This window comes from Anser cygnoides, chromosome 11, assembly GCF_040182565.1.
Source record: "Anser cygnoides isolate HZ-2024a breed goose chromosome 11, Taihu_goose_T2T_genome, whole genome shotgun sequence".
Lineage (NCBI taxonomy): Eukaryota > Metazoa > Chordata > Aves > Anseriformes > Anatidae > Anser > Anser cygnoides.
The window spans coordinates 18,361,479-18,377,809 of record NC_089883.1 but is presented as its reverse complement, the minus strand read 5'-3'; the positions used below and the strand labels follow the sequence as shown (position 1 = coordinate 18,377,809).

Sequence of the window (16,331 nt, the reverse complement as noted above, 5' to 3'; positions counted from 1 at the left end):
CAAGATACAAATATTGCTCAAGATCAGAACTGTACAATATTATACTTTGGTTTGTATACTACATATTATGAGGCCTACGACTACAGAATTTGGAGGCTCAGTTTCAGATGACCATCTCCTAACAAGCTGTTTCATGTCTGTTAACAGGCCAACATTTTCATGCTAGCTGTAATGCCCAAAAAAGAAAGTTTGAGAGTTACATGATGCTGAGCTAAGTGCATATCTATAGAATACAAAGTTGAAAGCTAGCTGGGGGCAGGGGGGAATAATAATAAAAAAGAACAACTCTGAAGAAAAATAGGTGATCAAGCCCACGGGTCTTAACAGGTCTGGCTCTGAAATATTTTATATGCATCTATCCATTTGACAGTCTTTGCTGTAAGTGGGTTTCATGCCTTCGGGATGAATAAGGCAGAATAGATTTTAATCCCCCTGGAAAGTGAAGACTATTAGAAGTTAATTATAACACTTCATTTTTGTGGCAATACAAATGGGAATTTATAACCTTAATGACCATTTGTGTGAGTTCTTGCACAATTTGTAACTCCAACATTATTCCCCAATCCCACAGGACTAATACTCCAGCTGATAAAGTGTTGCTGGGATTTTTCCTCTGGACTCTGTCAGCTGTTAGTCTGAAGATGGAGGAAAGATATTGATGAAAAAAATGAGCCTTTTAACATGGCCACATTGAGGCAATTTGTTAAGGTAAGGCCAGGCTGCCTAGTCCAACAGTATTGCTGACACAGTTTGCTGTTCTGTGAGAGGAGACCTATTCCCCACTCCATGTATCGTATGTCCTGTTGCTCATCTTGTGACTTTTAACATAAAGGCCTGTTGTTTCTGTGACATTGTTTGATTTCTCCTGCAGCATAATGGCCTTTTACCTCCTAGACAAGTGATGCTGGTGGAAAAAAGGTACTTACACTTCAAATTTGATACAGTTTCTGTATAATCACATTAGCTGTTTCACAAGTATTGCCCTAGATATTCACATTATAGTGTCAGCTTGTAATTAACCTGCTGTTCCTTTGGATCATTGCATTCACAAAGCACTGGAAGGTTTTGAACTAAAAGCTCATCCATCCTGGTCAGATTATTTTCTGCCACCACATTGTATAGAGTCTGAGCAGTCTGTATGGCTGTGTATACGTTTTATGCAGTCTGCACAAGTGTAAAAATACAAAGAATAGTGTTGATTTTGTCAAACTAATCAAGTGGTGATTTACTTTCCATTCCCCCACCCTGTTTCTGTAAGTTAGTGCCATGTCCAAAGCACAGACAGCAAGAAGTGCCTGCAGAAGGGTGCTATGAACCATGCAGGGAATAAGACCTGTAAATCCTGGCAAATCTACTTCAGTCTTTATCAGAGCTAGCCAGGTAGGGTCATGGGTCCAAGCTGAAACAAGCAGATGTTTCTCCCTCATCTCTCAGAGATTGAAAGAGGGAGTGGATTGTCTATGGCGTGTCACTTCTTGACTTAAGTCTCCATGGGGGGTGAGAGAGAAAGCAAACCTTAAAATTCAAGGACCTCCCGAGTCAGTCAGTAGTTGTATAGATATATTTGTGATTTACAGTCCTTGTAGCTTGTCTTCCGTGAGTTTATCCAACTGCTTTTTGAGAGCACTTACACCTTTCATAAACAGAGTATCCTCTGCCATTATTTAATTTTGTACATAGATGTGGTGCCTGATTCATTTCAAATCCATTGTTCGCAAAGGTAGGAAGTAATGAATAGCTATTCCCCACTCACTTCTGCATACCATGATTTTATAAGTCTCTGTTGCCCTCTCCCCACTACTGTTTTTGTCTAAGCTGAAGATCCTAAGTTTCTTTATCCTGTCTTCATTCAAAAACAATTCTGCAACTTTGAACTTTTTTTGCAGCCCTTCCATGTACGTCTCATATTTCCACAACATCTTCTCTTGAGCTTCTTATTTCATACCTGGGGTACCAGGTGTTCGTTTAATACCAGCAGCTCCATCCGTAATCTCTGTAGTGTATCTGAGCTTTGGGGAGGGAGAAAAAGTTATTCCAAATGTTGCTTCCATGCAAAGAGATGTTTGTTTGGTATGGTTTGGTGTTTTTTGTTTTGTTTTGTTTTGGATTTGTTTGTTTGTTTTTGAGTCTCACTTCTACAGATTCTTTTCTGTCTTGGCAGAGCTTAGAGATTATGAGGCATTTTCAAATGTTTACCATGCACATAGGACCACACAGCCTGCAGAATGGCTGAAGAAACTATCGGTGAGTGCATGGGATACACAGCCAATTAAATTAGCAAGGTAGAAAGCGAGTTAGACTCTTCGCTACCCTTGTGCAGCTTGCTGATTTGGGGAAAGGGAAGATGATTCATAGAGCATCCAAACAAAAGCAGACTACTAACTGTGCATACAGGTTATTTTTTCTTAGAGGATTTTAATTTGGGGATATGCCCAAAAGCAGAAGATCCTCCAGTTGAAAGAGATATTGGTATATGAGGCAGACATGGCCTGCTGCTATTCTCTAAGAAGTAGGAAAAGCTGCTAGCAAATTAGACAAAGCTAAGAAAACTAGATTTGTAGTATTGGTCTTTGTGTTATCCATGGACAAGTCTTTTCTGTCTATCTGCACCAAAAAGATTTCCATCAAATTAATCATAATTCTCAAAGCTGATGCAGACCATGCAAGTTCTCCCAGAGATCCGATTATTGTACCTCACTTCATCATACTGTTGGGCATGGGAAGAAAGGTCCTTTCCCATAGTGTGGTGCAAGTTTAGTTTCTGTGCCTGTTCCTGGAAAAGCAGTTCTCCTGTCTGTGCCTGGCAATGACTAGACAGCCCTGTGTACACACATTTTCTCAGAGGGGAATGAAGTTCTGAAGGCACAGCTTCTCACTAATAAGGAGAACTTCACAGGTATGTGAACTTCTTCCCACCTGAAACCACACGAAGGCCATTGGCTGGCTGCACACCAGCATTTAAGCTGAGACATTTCTGCTTGCCAGAATGACCAGGAACAAGTAGTGACCGCTGCTGAGAGACAGCCCAGCAAGAAAGTGACATACTTGTGAAAAAGCACATCTCTGTTATTGAAAGGGATCCTCGACCTGCAACCCCCCTCTGAAAGCAGGACTGCTGCTGTGAGTTAGGACAATGGATGATTCGTATGGAAATGTGATTGTGGGCATGAGACATCTTCACGCAAAACAGTAGACATAACATTCAGCCCAATTTGTGAGAAATCCAAATACCAGTGATTGTTCTAGCTCATTTGCCTGATGCTGAATTACCTCCCTCAGATGGAGAAGAGAACAGTAGCTGGGAAAACAGAAAAGACTGAATCCTAAGTGCAGACCCTTCATTACCTCCTCCAGGCCTGCACAACACTTTCTTCCTCTCTTCCTCAGATCATATCATGTTGATGGCTCAGCGTCTTGCCCTGGTGGCTCAGCATCTTGCCGTAGGGACAGGGAACTGAGAGGTGGAAGAGAATAGACACTTTGTACATTGAGGGTGAGGCACCAGTAGCTCAGTGCGTAGCAACTTCCCCTTCTTTGTCATTCTCCGTATCAGGAAGCAGCACGTAGCCGCAGCAGTGTGCTCCTTAGCATCGTAGTGGGCAAGGACACCACATAGCCATAAGTGTGCTCTTTCGTGGTCTTAATTATTTCAAGGTAATTACAGGGAGAGAAAGGATAATCTGTCTCAAAACCGCTGTTCCATGTATTAGTTCTGCGTTTTGTTCCCCACAACTGTCTCCTTTGGCTGTGACTCCCCTGGTCCCCAGGGGCTGTGCCGCTGCTGCCAGATGCCCGGAGCTGCAGGAGCGCGGGGTGCGGGTGCACCCGGGGGCGCAGGGCCGTGCGGCTCGCGGCGTTCCCGTGGGGCAGGTCCCGGAAGAGCCGAAGCATCCCAAATGCTGAAGTCCGAACCAAGGAGCGTAAATCGCCCGCTCGGTGCCGGCTGCCTCCGGCGCCCCACGCTCGCCTCCCTGCCGGCCCTCGCGGGCCGAGCGCTCGGCGGCGGGTACCGGAGCCTTAACCCCCGTGCCAGCCCCCCCGGGACTTCCTCCCAGGCGAGGGAATCGCCCGTGCGGCTCGGTAGCCGAGCGGCCGCCGCTCCGGGCCCGCCCCGCTCGGGGCAGCCGCTGCGCAGCCCGGCCCCTGCGGCCGCCCGCGGCGGGGTGCGCGGGGCGGAGCGGCGCCGCCGGCCAAAGGCAGCCGCAGTCAGCGCCAGCGCGGCGGCCCGCGGGGATGCTGCGCTACAGCTCCGGGCTCACCGTCACCGCCACCACCCCCAGGAGGCCGGGCGGGGACAGCGGCCGCGCCCGGCGGAAGGTGCGCGGGGCAGCGCGGGGGAACGGCGGGAGGTCCCGCGGGGCGAAGCGGCGGTCTCGCCCCCCGGCTCCGTCCCCTTTGGGGTTGCCAGCGGAGTGCTTTGCTTGCTCTTCACCTCCTCGTTTGCAGGGTTTTCACGCGGAGCTCGCGGAAACATCTTCTTGCGGGGCTTTGCTAGGGCTGCGGTAGGTGCCGGGAAGGGCAGAGCCTTTAGAGCGTCCTGCTGGGCTTTTGTTAGCGCTAGTCCGTCCCTGGCCGTTCTGGAAACCTGTGGGGAAGCTGGGCATGTGTTAGAGACTTTTCCTCTTGAAACGCGTCTTCCTATTTACAGCGGAGAACTTGCCCACCAAGACTTCCTATCACGAGGAAGCTTACAGTAATGATTTAGATGGTAAAGGTCATTTCTGTTAAAATCAGTTCACCAGATACAGAAATACAATTTACTAACTTGCTTTTTGTAAGTTTCGTAACTGAGATAAATAACACTGATGAATTGATCTGCTGGGAATCGTGTCTAAAAAGTTGTTAAAACTCTGGCAGATATGCCAGCAGTGTCTCTGCAGCCACCCTTCTCTAAATAGTCCCTTCGCGCTGCAGTAGCCACACTTATCACTGGGGCTGCATGTTGTATGGGTGCAGAAATAAATCAACAAAATCAAATGGTAAGCTCGTTCTTCCAAAGAATTCCAATTTTGTGATCATGATGCAGCTTGAAATATTTAGACATGGGTTTGACACTCCAAAAATTTGAGTTTCTTAGGGATGATAAAAACTTAAGTAAACTCGTAAAATCTAATTTGCAAATGAAAGCCAAAGGGAAACTGCTGTTCCTTCTGTAGGGAAATGTGAGTCCCTTACAATGAGTTGTTGAAAGACGGGAGGAAGACAGAATAACTGCAGAATAAATGAAAGATGCCTGTCACATTCCTGCATGCCTGTGGTCACAGGAAAAGTGTCCTTTAATTGTGGTGATGTGGGGAGTCTCACAGTGGAATTTTCATAAATGAAGCAGAGTTAAAATCAGTAGATAAATGCCCAGAGAAAGTACTTTCTTCTCTGCTTTTTAAGACCGACTGGAATTAAAAACCTACTTTATTTTTGCTCTCACCTTCAAAACTCTAAAACTAATATCTGGTTTTAGGCAAAGGAAGTGATTTTTGGTCATTGAAAATAGATTCTGGTATTGTTAAGTCCAAAGTTGAAGTTAGATCAATACTCAACCACATTTTCCTTTTTGGGGATACTGTAAAAATCTTAAATTGGGACTGGTTGTTAATAGAGCAGCTTCTATTTTTCTAGTGCTATGCTAGTAACCTTAATTATTCTATCAAACCAATGCTCGTTATTTCAACATTAGCTTTGCAGTTATTTCAGTACATAGTTAACTATGATCAATCCCATTTTGGTTTTTGGAAAAAGGGGAGAAGAGTCTGAAGAACATTGCTAAAAGTGAATCTGTCATCTGTATTTATCTGAAGTTGCACCCTAGTGCTTTGAGTAGGATGGTAAACATGAATGTGGATTGTGGATCTGGGCCATGAATTTTTAACATTTTTAACTAACCTAGATTGGCTTTTTCTTAAGTGCCGTATTGCAGCACCTCTCACTTATGCTGTCCCACTAGCTTCTTAGAAATTGTATAAAAGACTATGTCTTCACCTGTTAACTTCTAGTGCAGTCAGCAAACTTTTGCTGTCTGGTGTTGTGGTGGGGTGAACCTTCCAGTCTTTTTTTTCCTGTCTGCATATTCATTTTGCAAATGATGTCAGATGCGCTTTGGAAATACTGCTTGTGGGTTGCTGGTGTCAAAAGCCAGGAGTGAGCATAAAATGCCAGCATGATGAAAATTATGTTGTTAGCTTGTCAAAGCTACTGATGCTGTAAACCAAACTAAAATTTGATAGTCTAGAAAACTTGATGCTTGCACGCGTTCTATTTTTTTTTTAAAGTTGTGCTCACAAAGTTGCAATGTTGGTGACATAAAGGTAGGGTGAAAGCCACATCTGTCCCTCCATTTTTCATCACTTGTTCTTACTGTCAGTTACCAGTTGAAGGAAGTTGAATCACAGCTTTTTCCCTGCTAGTGGAGTTCTCTTTCATTCTCCTCCTGGGTTTCTCCCTACAAAACCCAATTGTTTCTGTAAATTACTGCTTCATCCTCAGTTGCACATTATTCTTCCACTGTTTGGCACTGAGTTGAGGCTCTTCCTGTTTGGATTTCATTTCCATTTTAAGGCATCGCTACAGCCATGTCTTACTGTTAGGGGAGGGCTAGCTGTGATTTCCATGTGAACCTGCTCATTCATTTGGTCATGTAAACTTGGCAACAAATGGTAGAGGAAACACTATATAGCAAGAACACTATAGACACAATATCCATTGCTTCTGAAAGTTGAAGGGAAGTGTTGCCTGTTCCCTTCTAATCTCCATAGTGTTGTTGAATTTCAACAGATTGGTCTATAGTTCTGTCCTTAGGTAGAGTACATCATCTGTGGTCCAGGAGTAGGAGGAGTGAATTTATACATTTGCTGCTTTTTCCCCAGGGATGCCATGGAAGGGCTATTGTTATAAACAGTGACAAGAGTACAGCCTATATAAGGTTGTCCTAGGGAGGAATTCAAAACTGGGAGGTACTTTGCCACTGCCGCACAAGCCCTGCTGGGTGTGACTTCAAGCCCGGAATTCTCAGATGTCTGCTAATGCCACCCTCTGCTTGGTACTTTTGTGCAGCAGGCTGCAAAGTGAAGCATTAAATCTTCATTTTGTGTCAGAAACACTGCTGAAAATATGATACTTGTTCGAGGTGTTTTAATAATTAGGAGCTAGCTTGGAAAAAAAGAAAATGGAAAAGGAATAAAAATGTGCTTCAGGGAGTTAATAAGAAGGCAGTCTGAAAAGAAAAGGGCAAGAAAAATAGTTTGAATGATGATAACCCTTTGTAGAGTGCTCCTAGTCACAACAAGTTCTTGCTACTGCCTTATATTTCCAAGCTAGTTGTTACAACTTGCTTGTTCTCTGTACTGGGCTTCTGTGGTTTCCTTCATGGTAACCTTGTAACACACAAATCGCTGTAATGTGACAGGCAGTCATGATTCACTAACTGGTGTACACGCACAGGAAAAATTGTTTATTTACAATCACTGCACTGTGAATCTATAAATGTGTTGGCTATAATTAGTCCTATACTGACTAACAGGCAATCCATTTGCCAGCTTCAGAGAACATTATACAACTTCATTTCTCCTCACATTGAGTTGCCAGTCATTATCTTTTTCTGTTTCTTTGAGGGTATTTCTCATGTTTTATCCTAACAATCCTTTCATTTCTTTTAACCCAATTTTCTTTCATTGAAATCACTGTAAGGAAAATTTGGCCTCATCTGTCGCTTCCTGCACAGCACAGCACAAATTCAGTCCTATTTCCTATTTATGAGTCTGGTCTTTCTTTGTTTGCCTACATGGAAGAATGCCAGACTCTCCCTTTTTGTTGTCAACACTCATGTTTTAGAGGAAAAAGCCCTGCTAAGCTAATAGGAAGAAAGAGCAAGGGGAAATTTAAATAGGTGAGAGAACATGGTATTAGTTACTATATGAATCAATGAGCTCCAATGTTGAGGAGTTTATTATTAATATATCTTGATAATTTAGTTGTAAGCAGGAAGTACTTCCTGCTTCTGTGGCTAAGGGAAGAATGGTATTCTCTTCTCAGCACACTCAGTCAGTGTCTAAAGCCAGTGTGCAAGGACTCATCATTTTTAAATGTGTTTCTTTGTTTCAGAATTCTTTGGGAAATATGAAAGCATAACCAACCCACTTTTATGCTAAGCTTTGTTTCTTCTGTTGCTTTCTATGAGGCTCCTTGTTACAGAGTTGATAGCATACAGCTGAATGATGAATTAACAGTGAGGAACCCTCTGCACAAAAAAGTAGCCTCCACATGTAACCTGCTGAAGAGTAGGTTATATTTCACATTGGTCTTGTTTGGGACATTTTTGTTTCCCCAGCAATAGGATGACTTTTCTGAAGTCAGGTAGGAAACAAGACTTATTAAATTTTCTGTGACGCATTTTTACATTTAGCATTTATAAGCAGCTTTGTATGTAACACATTTCAATAATTTCTGTTTGAATTCAGTGGAATTCCAGTAATGAAGTATCCTAGAATCAAATATTTTTATGTGTACTGAACAAAAAAGGGGCATCCACTCCAGAATGCACTTTTTGTTTCTAAATAATTCCTTTTGAAGATTAAAAGTATGCCAAATCTGCAAACAAAGCTGAGAAACTAGGAAATTACGTTCAGTGCTCTGATATCTCAGCTCTCAATGTCATTTATGAGTACATAAGAACATGTTGTTGATTAAAATGGATTTTTGCTATTTCAGGTATGTAATTATGGGGATGCCCTTGAATTATTTCTCACCAGCTAAAAAAAAAAAAAACTCTAGCCTTTAACAAATAACTTTTTTCTTTGTCAGCTATGTGACAGAAGGTAGAAAATAGTAAATGAAAACCCGAAAGTTAGTACAGTTCATTTTGCAAAACAAGTTATTAAAATTAATTTTTTGTAACTCTTAAAACTAAAAGCAAACTTCTGTTTTTCTTTCAGATGAATGTTTGTAGATTACGCTTAACAGTGCCACCTGATGAAGGCTCACAGCCTGAACAGGGAGCAAAGGAACCCGAAAGAAAGAAAAACGTAAGTTTTAACAATCAAAGTTAAAAGCTGTGTAAACGGGGAGTAAATACAGACATCCACAGAAGCTGATCTTAGTTGTTTTGGGAACCAGATCATCTGGGAATGCTGAAGAACATACGGAAGCTGAGCAAGTCAGCTGTGAGCTTTGAGCCTGAGTTGGGGACAGGAAAACTGCATATAAAATAGAAGGACTTTGAAGGTGATGTGTGACTGAGGTACTTTTAAGACTTGGTTCTTTAATATTTATATAGCAGGAAGCGTAGGAAACTGCTGTCAACAAGCAGGGTCTTGTGTTAAGCAGGATCTTGATCCTAGACTGAATGCTGTTTCACATAAGCTTAACAGTGTACAAGATTTGGTCCTTAACATGTAGGGGAGCTGGGGCTTGGATGCTCTGCTGTGTCAGCTGATTTTGGTAATGAGTGGTATACTAATAAGAAATATAAGAAAAAGAATTCAAGATTGTTTTGAAGTGAAAGTGATTTGAAGGTCGTGTATGTAGAAGGGTTTAGAAGGGCAATTCTTCATAGAAGCAAGTAGTATACACACAAAAAATCTTCCAGCTGCTTTGGTACAGAATTTGTTCTCCAAGAGCTGTTTCAGAGCAATAGATGATGTTTAATTTGTCTTGTTTAACCAGTAAAATGTCTGAATAGCAATATGACAATAAGAAGTAATACAACAATAGGATTTCTTTGAAATAATTTCTTAGTGGTACTCAGAAGCAAAAGTAACAGTAAAATGAATCAGAAAGAAACATTTTAAATCAATAAAAACAAATGCAAAGTAATATGGTCAAAATAAAGAGTCATTATCAGATATTTGTGTACGCACTCAGATCTTCATACAGTGCTCTGGCAAAGTAATAGGTCCTTGAGGATCTTTAGATGTTATTTACAGAATGAAGTAAAAAGGCCTTCATGCAAACTACACTTAGGCCACCAATAAATTGTGATAATTAATTTTGTACAGAGGTGTTTAGTTGCAGCGATTAGAGTATCTTTGCCCACCACTTAGAGTTCTCTGTCAGTTTGTATCTGATTGCAGAAACCCTTAGTCTAGCTTAAGCATATGCGCCTGTTGCCCTAAGAGCAATACAAGTTTGTTTTTGAGGAGGATAGAAATTGACTCATGACTTACTCACTTTACTGTGCTGAGTAGTGTAATAATGAGAAAGAAGTGTAATTGATTAGGGCTTGGACAATCCTTGGGCACTTTCTTATGTGACTTATTTTTTTTTTCTCTGTGAGACTCTGTGTTTAATGAGAACTGTATTGTAATTATTGTATTAATATAAATAAATCCAAGTGGGTTTTATATCAAAGAATGTTAAGAAGATATGAAAGATAATAAATACACTATTTGGCTCATGCTACATTCCAGTATACTGCACGGTGGTTTTTAGGAGATGGGTCCTTTTAGATGAGAACAAAAGTGTTATATATAGTTCAATTATTGCATATTCTGAGTAATTTTCTGAAGTTTAGTACTTATACAGAAGTGTGCATAAAGAAAGCCTTCAGAACCAGATGGGATCTAATTATTCAGTGTCATAGCAATTAAAAAATACAGAGTAATTATGCCATCTACTTATGTTTTACATATTTTATAAACTGTATAACCATACGGTGTAGAAGCAGCCACAATAAATCACGATTATGAACTGTTTTTTCTCATGCCTCTGAAACAAGACAGTAATTTATTACCTGTAGATTTTTATTGTCTATGCAATGTATTGCTTTATATATTTGAATTAGTTACACAGTAACTTACAGTGCACACAAGATTCCTGACTAGTCATACTGTGATAGTTTTATCTTACTTCAAACTTGATTAAAAAAAAAATCAACAAAAAAAATCTTCTGAAAGCAGTGATCAGATATCTCTGCTGATCCACCCATGTTCAACTGACTCTCTTAATAAAGCACTATGAGAATAAGGAATTTTACAAATATTAGATAATCCTCACACAGTTCTATGAGAACTATGTCCCTCTTTTGGAAATAAGGATAATAAAAAGAAATTAGAGAACTGCTCAGTTTTCTGCTTTATGCTTTACAATTTAATGTCAAAAAATACAGCTTCACCAAGATTCAAACTGAACAGCAGGACTTGTTGGAAGCTAGAGTTCTGTTCTGTCTTTAAATGTTGGGTATTAAGAAAATAAATGTAAAGGAAAAACTTTTGGAAAATGTTTTTGATATTTACAAAGCACTAGTGTGACTTACGCAAATAAACTCCATAACCTGTGGGATCACCCAGTCTTTGCTGGAGTGCTCAGAGAGATCAGGCAGTTTGCGCTTGGCTGCTGGGCACTCGTCTGTTCTGGCAGGCCAAGTGCTGGAGAGAGAGAGAGACTCTTCCCTGACTCAGCCTGCTGCTGATGAGGAAGGAGAGCAGAGACCTTGCTGTGTCACAGGGAATGCCAGAAAACTATAAATACACCATGGCGTGACATTTGGTTGTAATCTTCTCTTTCTAATCTTTCATTGGAAGGAGGTGATTTTGAGCTGCCCCGATGTGACATTGTGGTAGCTCACTGGTGCGTATTTGTTAATCTTCTATACTTCCTGGGACTAGATACCATTAGGAGATGTGTCAGTTACAAAATCAGCTAGTGAACTGTACAGAAGGTCTTGCTAGCAGTGATTCTGCCAGTACCTTGTCTTGGAGCTCACTGTCAGTTCAGAACTGATTCTTCATTGGTTATGTTAGTAGATGTTAACTTGGCCTTTTTCATTGTAGTGCAAGTTTAGTCCAAGATATATGCTGTATTTCCTTAAATCTATATCAGTACATTATGTTTCTAGGTTGGCTTATTTATTGCTATACTACTCGTAAATAAAAATGAACCAGTGCATGAGATTAAAAGGAAGTGACGGAGCTGGGCAGTTCTGTTGCAAGAAAATTACTGCCGGCATTAATGCAGCAGGATGGCCTCTCCCTGTCTTCTGTGAAAGGCTGGCGGATAAGTAAACGGTTAGAGGATGATCTCTAAAAATGGAGGAAGAGAGAGCTTGTGCTTGTATTTGTCAGGCCAGATTTCTGTGTTCCTATTTAGGCTGTGATACCTTGAAAGAAATATGTGAGATTTGAAGACACCAGTACAGGTTTGTTGGTTGGTTTGCTTTTTAGTGGTGAAAAGCTTACTGCTAAATATCTCTGAATTGTTGTACTTCAGATAGAATATCTGAAACTATCGTAATTTTGTTGTATTTCTTCTGTTAACGTTAGACAATGGATGAAAGTGGTGTGAGGCTGCTTAGTTCACCATGAAGTACAATGGAATATTGTGCTGGTCAGATTGTATGCAAAATCTGTGTGTCCTGAGGCCTGTATTGTCTTGCATAATAAAGAGCTACTAGACAATTGTATTGTCTCTGTTTGGGCCTGGGCTTATTTTTATCCATCTATCCCTTTCTTCGCTGTCATGCCTAAATTTGGAAGTGTCATTGGAAGCTGCAGTTAGATATTTGAGGGCAGAATATTGAGATATGTATAGAGAGATTTGTTTGTTTCTTTGTTTGTTTGGACACATTGACAAGATAATGAAAAATAAAAATTTGTCTCACTTTCCTGTTTCTGTGGCTTTCAACAGAGTTCGAACAGCATTTAATCTTAACTGTTATTGGTACTTTGGCTGTGTATATGCTCAAACTCCTTAATTTACGTTTTTAAATCATCACATCCTAGAGGTGAAACCCTTTTTGCTTCTTGCGTAGGAATACAAAAGCAGAGTAAACATTTTTCTCCCAGCAAAAATGTAGGCTGTAAGGAAGCCAGAAGGAGAATTTGCTCCAGTGTATTATGCAGAACACCAAGCAGAAACTTGTGTCAGGGCTGGATCAAAGAACATGAGTGCAATGAACATGAGGCTGTTGTGCACTTTGAATCTAGGACAGTGCCTATTTTCTCTGCTGATCTGTGGCTGCCAGCCCACTCCTAGCAGCATAGCACGAGTTGTGACATAACAAATGTAGTTCACCTGTTACAGGTGGCTGCTTCTCAGCCTCTCCAGCACAAATTCATTGTTTTTGGAAATGCTGTTTAAGCAACTCCTTCATTAAAAATAGCACTACATGAAGACCACAGAAAGAGTTCCACTGACCTCTGTGATTACTACTGTGTTTGCTGTATTTTATTTTCTTAGCATATAAATGCTGGTGTTCTGGGTACAGATTTCTTTGATTAGATGTGACTTTGTGTAATGCCTGTTACTTCTGTTTTATGAGGCAGGCACCTAAATTCAAAAAAAAATCAGAGTTTAAAAGTTGAAATGTGTTCAGTGATGCTTCTGATTTAGCATCAATGAGTTTAAGAACACTCGTGTCTATGTCTTGGCATATTTTCCATATTTTAATACTATTCATATATGAAACATCCCTAAATGTAACATGAGTTCCATGCGCTGTAGGGGAATATGAAGAAATATGAAAACATTGCTGCGTTTTGTAAGAGCACAGTAACTTTGCTTGGTGAACTCAGTATTGTAAATTTGTCACTTTACTCGACAGGAAATATGTAACCTAAGTAACGATATGAATGCTCTTGTTCTTTGTATACACAGTGAACACACAAAAGATAACTGGATATTTCAGAACCCCCCTGGAATGCAGCAGATGAGGAAAAGATAAAGCCTTACCTAACTAATTTAGTTGTAGGTTTAAAGAAAAGTTTTCAGGTGGTGCTGATAAACAGAAGATCACAGTGAATTTTCGAGACCATGTGTGTACTATCTCTGAAATTGTGCAGATTATTATATGAAATGTTGTTTTTCCTCAAAATAAGATACCTCATCTATGCTTCTGCTTCCAACTTCTGGGCAGTGAGAAAGTATGAAGCATGGGGGTACCTGACTTGCATTTAAAAAGTTGATGGAGACAGATTTGGAAGAAGTCACCCCTCAGTGTTATTTACATAATGCTAATAAAACTATGGCGGTACAAAAAGCAGCTCACAAATCATATTTAAATATGAGTCTATTTTTATAGTATCTTTGCTTTATATTACATTACGTGCTGCTTGTGCTACTTCCTTGGACATAGACATAAACAGGATGTATGGCAATTATCAAGACTTTTGCAACCTTGGGGTGTCGGCTTCTGTGTTAAATAATTATTAATTAAGTAAACACAGTCTGCTTTTCATTAAGACATGCTGTGTGATGCTGCCAACTGCAACATGACTATTGCTACAACTTAGCCAAAGCATGTTCCTGGAAGCTGCTATAGTATTCATGTACAGCAACATGATGTGTTGTTGCTGTTAACTTGGATTGTCATATAATTGACTGTAGCCACAAAAAAATATTCATGAGTTTCTTGAGTTTTGTCTGCCTTTTCAGATAAGCATGTCATATTAGAAGGGGTTTTCAGCACATTTTGGGGCAACAAATTGCACTTAGAAAAGGTCTTGTTCCAGTGCTATCAAGTGCATAGGCAGGTAGGGAGTAAGAGCTTCCCTGTACTCTGGAGTTGGCTGATATTCTGACCTTAAACAGCTGGAAACCTTCCAGCTTTATGTACTTTTCTGGTTAACTTTACAGTATCTACTTGCTTCTAAATACTTGCATGTATTTATTTATTCTGTTATCATCACTGAGATGCCTCACTGCAGATCAAAGTAGAGAGAGGCGAGGACCTTGTCAGAAAAATATGAGTAGTGAGAGTGGATATGTATGGGAGACAGAGGAAAACAACGAGAAGTTAGAGCAATATCCTGTGTTGTAAATAGCACATAGTAGAACTGGAACACCCAACAGATGATGGAGATTCTTTTTAATCTTCTGAAAGAGAAATGACAAAGACATTTTGGGAGGCTTGTGCAGATATAGACTAGAGACAAGTGTATTATTATTGCTGGAGAAGTGAAACCAGTCTGGCTTTGTGCATATTTATGATGCTCATTGTGTGCCCATTATGATGTAAATTTAAGTCTGTTCATCTGTGAAATATTTAAGTGTCATGGGTGATTCTCTGGCTGCAAACCTAGTGGTCTGAATCTGCTGGTCTTTGCTAGAGGGGGAAAAACCTTTAAAGCGTTTCTTAGGAATCTGTTTATGATGTTCAAAAAATAAGGAACTTGATCATAATCTTCATGCAGAACTCTGCCAATATTACTTTAAACAATTCTGCTAATGTTTTAGAGGCACGAAGGGTCTTAGTAGTTGCTGATACTCAGCTGTTCACCTCATAAAAAATGAATGAGAGTTGGTAAAGGGTATGGATTTATAAATTCAATATCTGGGGCCTTAGTAACTTCTAAGCAATCGAAGTGATTACTCATCTGGTTCTCTGGAAGATGGAAAATTGTATGTAATCCCTTTATCCAGATGCAGGGGAGGAGCTGAGATGAAACTATCAAAGAAACTGTACAACCCTGGAAGTAAACAGACACTAAAGTTTTGAGTCATGTCCCCATCTAGTTCCTGTGTTCTTTACTCTCAAAAAATCAGCTCTAGGTTTTTTGTTTGTATGCATCCAAAGTAGAAAAAAAGAGGTACTTATGTAACTTTTGGTTATCAGGATATGAAGCTTTGCATATAGTGTTTTCAAACTGCAGAATTATATCTGTTATTGGTAGGACTGGTGGCCCAATATTTTTCCACTAGGTGTTTCTAACCGATTCATTTTAAATGATTACTTGTAGCCTCGTTGTTCTTTGCCTGAAATTGTCTTTATCAGGTGTCTGCTCCAGGATTGTTCCCCTCCCAGCCCCGCATGCACACATACAGAGTTTCAGCAAAATAGTTAAGCCATCAATGTTACGGTAAAGGTTTTCCAGTGTTGAGAAAACCGGTCAGTGCCATGCAGAAGGGACACACCTTTCTTTTTTATCATGTATAACAGATGTCCATCTTTAACCATTTCTTTTAATCCAAATAGATTTTCCTGTTCATTTTTACCCTACCCAAAGAAATATTTATCCTTACATTTCCACTGTAGTTGTGTTGGTTTGGCTGCTAAAAATTGAAGGAGCTACTGCTTGAGAATGCAGATACCACCATTGGCCTTTGTCATAGTAAGAACTGGAGACTAGCTGGGGGTGCAGTTTCATGTGGGTACAAGATGACGAGTTTCATCTCTTCCTGCTTCTGTTTGGTGTCAAATACAGCATTTAGATGCTCCTTAGATTTACTAAAGACTCTCAAAGTCTGTAGGTTTTCATACTGTATCATTACTGAACAACAAAGCAAAAACAAATATATTCAAACGCCAATGTTGCAAATATTATCAGATTTATCCACATCCTGGGAAATCTTTTGTGAGAAAGGAAGTTTAGTGAAATTACCTGTAAGTAATTTATCTCTATCACTGG

General features: G+C 40.2%; 1 protein-coding gene across 4 annotated transcripts in view; it reads left to right on the top strand.

Moving 5' to 3' along the window:
• The first annotated feature begins 666 nt into the window (after positions 1-666).
• Positions 667-16,331, top strand: part of MYZAP (myocardial zonula adherens protein) — a 57,046-nt gene continuing 41,381 nt past the window's right edge. Inside the window, exons 1-2 of one of the 4 annotated variants that reach the window (XM_048060297.2) lie at positions 667-708; positions 8,925-9,014. In XM_048060297.2, coding sequence (XP_047916254.1) covers positions 682-708; positions 8,925-9,014 — 117 coding nt within the window. In that variant the 5' untranslated portion in view covers positions 667-681. Of the gene's footprint in view, positions 709-4,100; positions 4,318-4,376; positions 4,503-7,971; positions 8,347-8,924; positions 9,015-16,331 lie in introns of those variants that run through there. The other 3 variants (XM_048060300.2, XM_048060298.2, XM_048060299.2) reach the window with 3 other exon arrangements.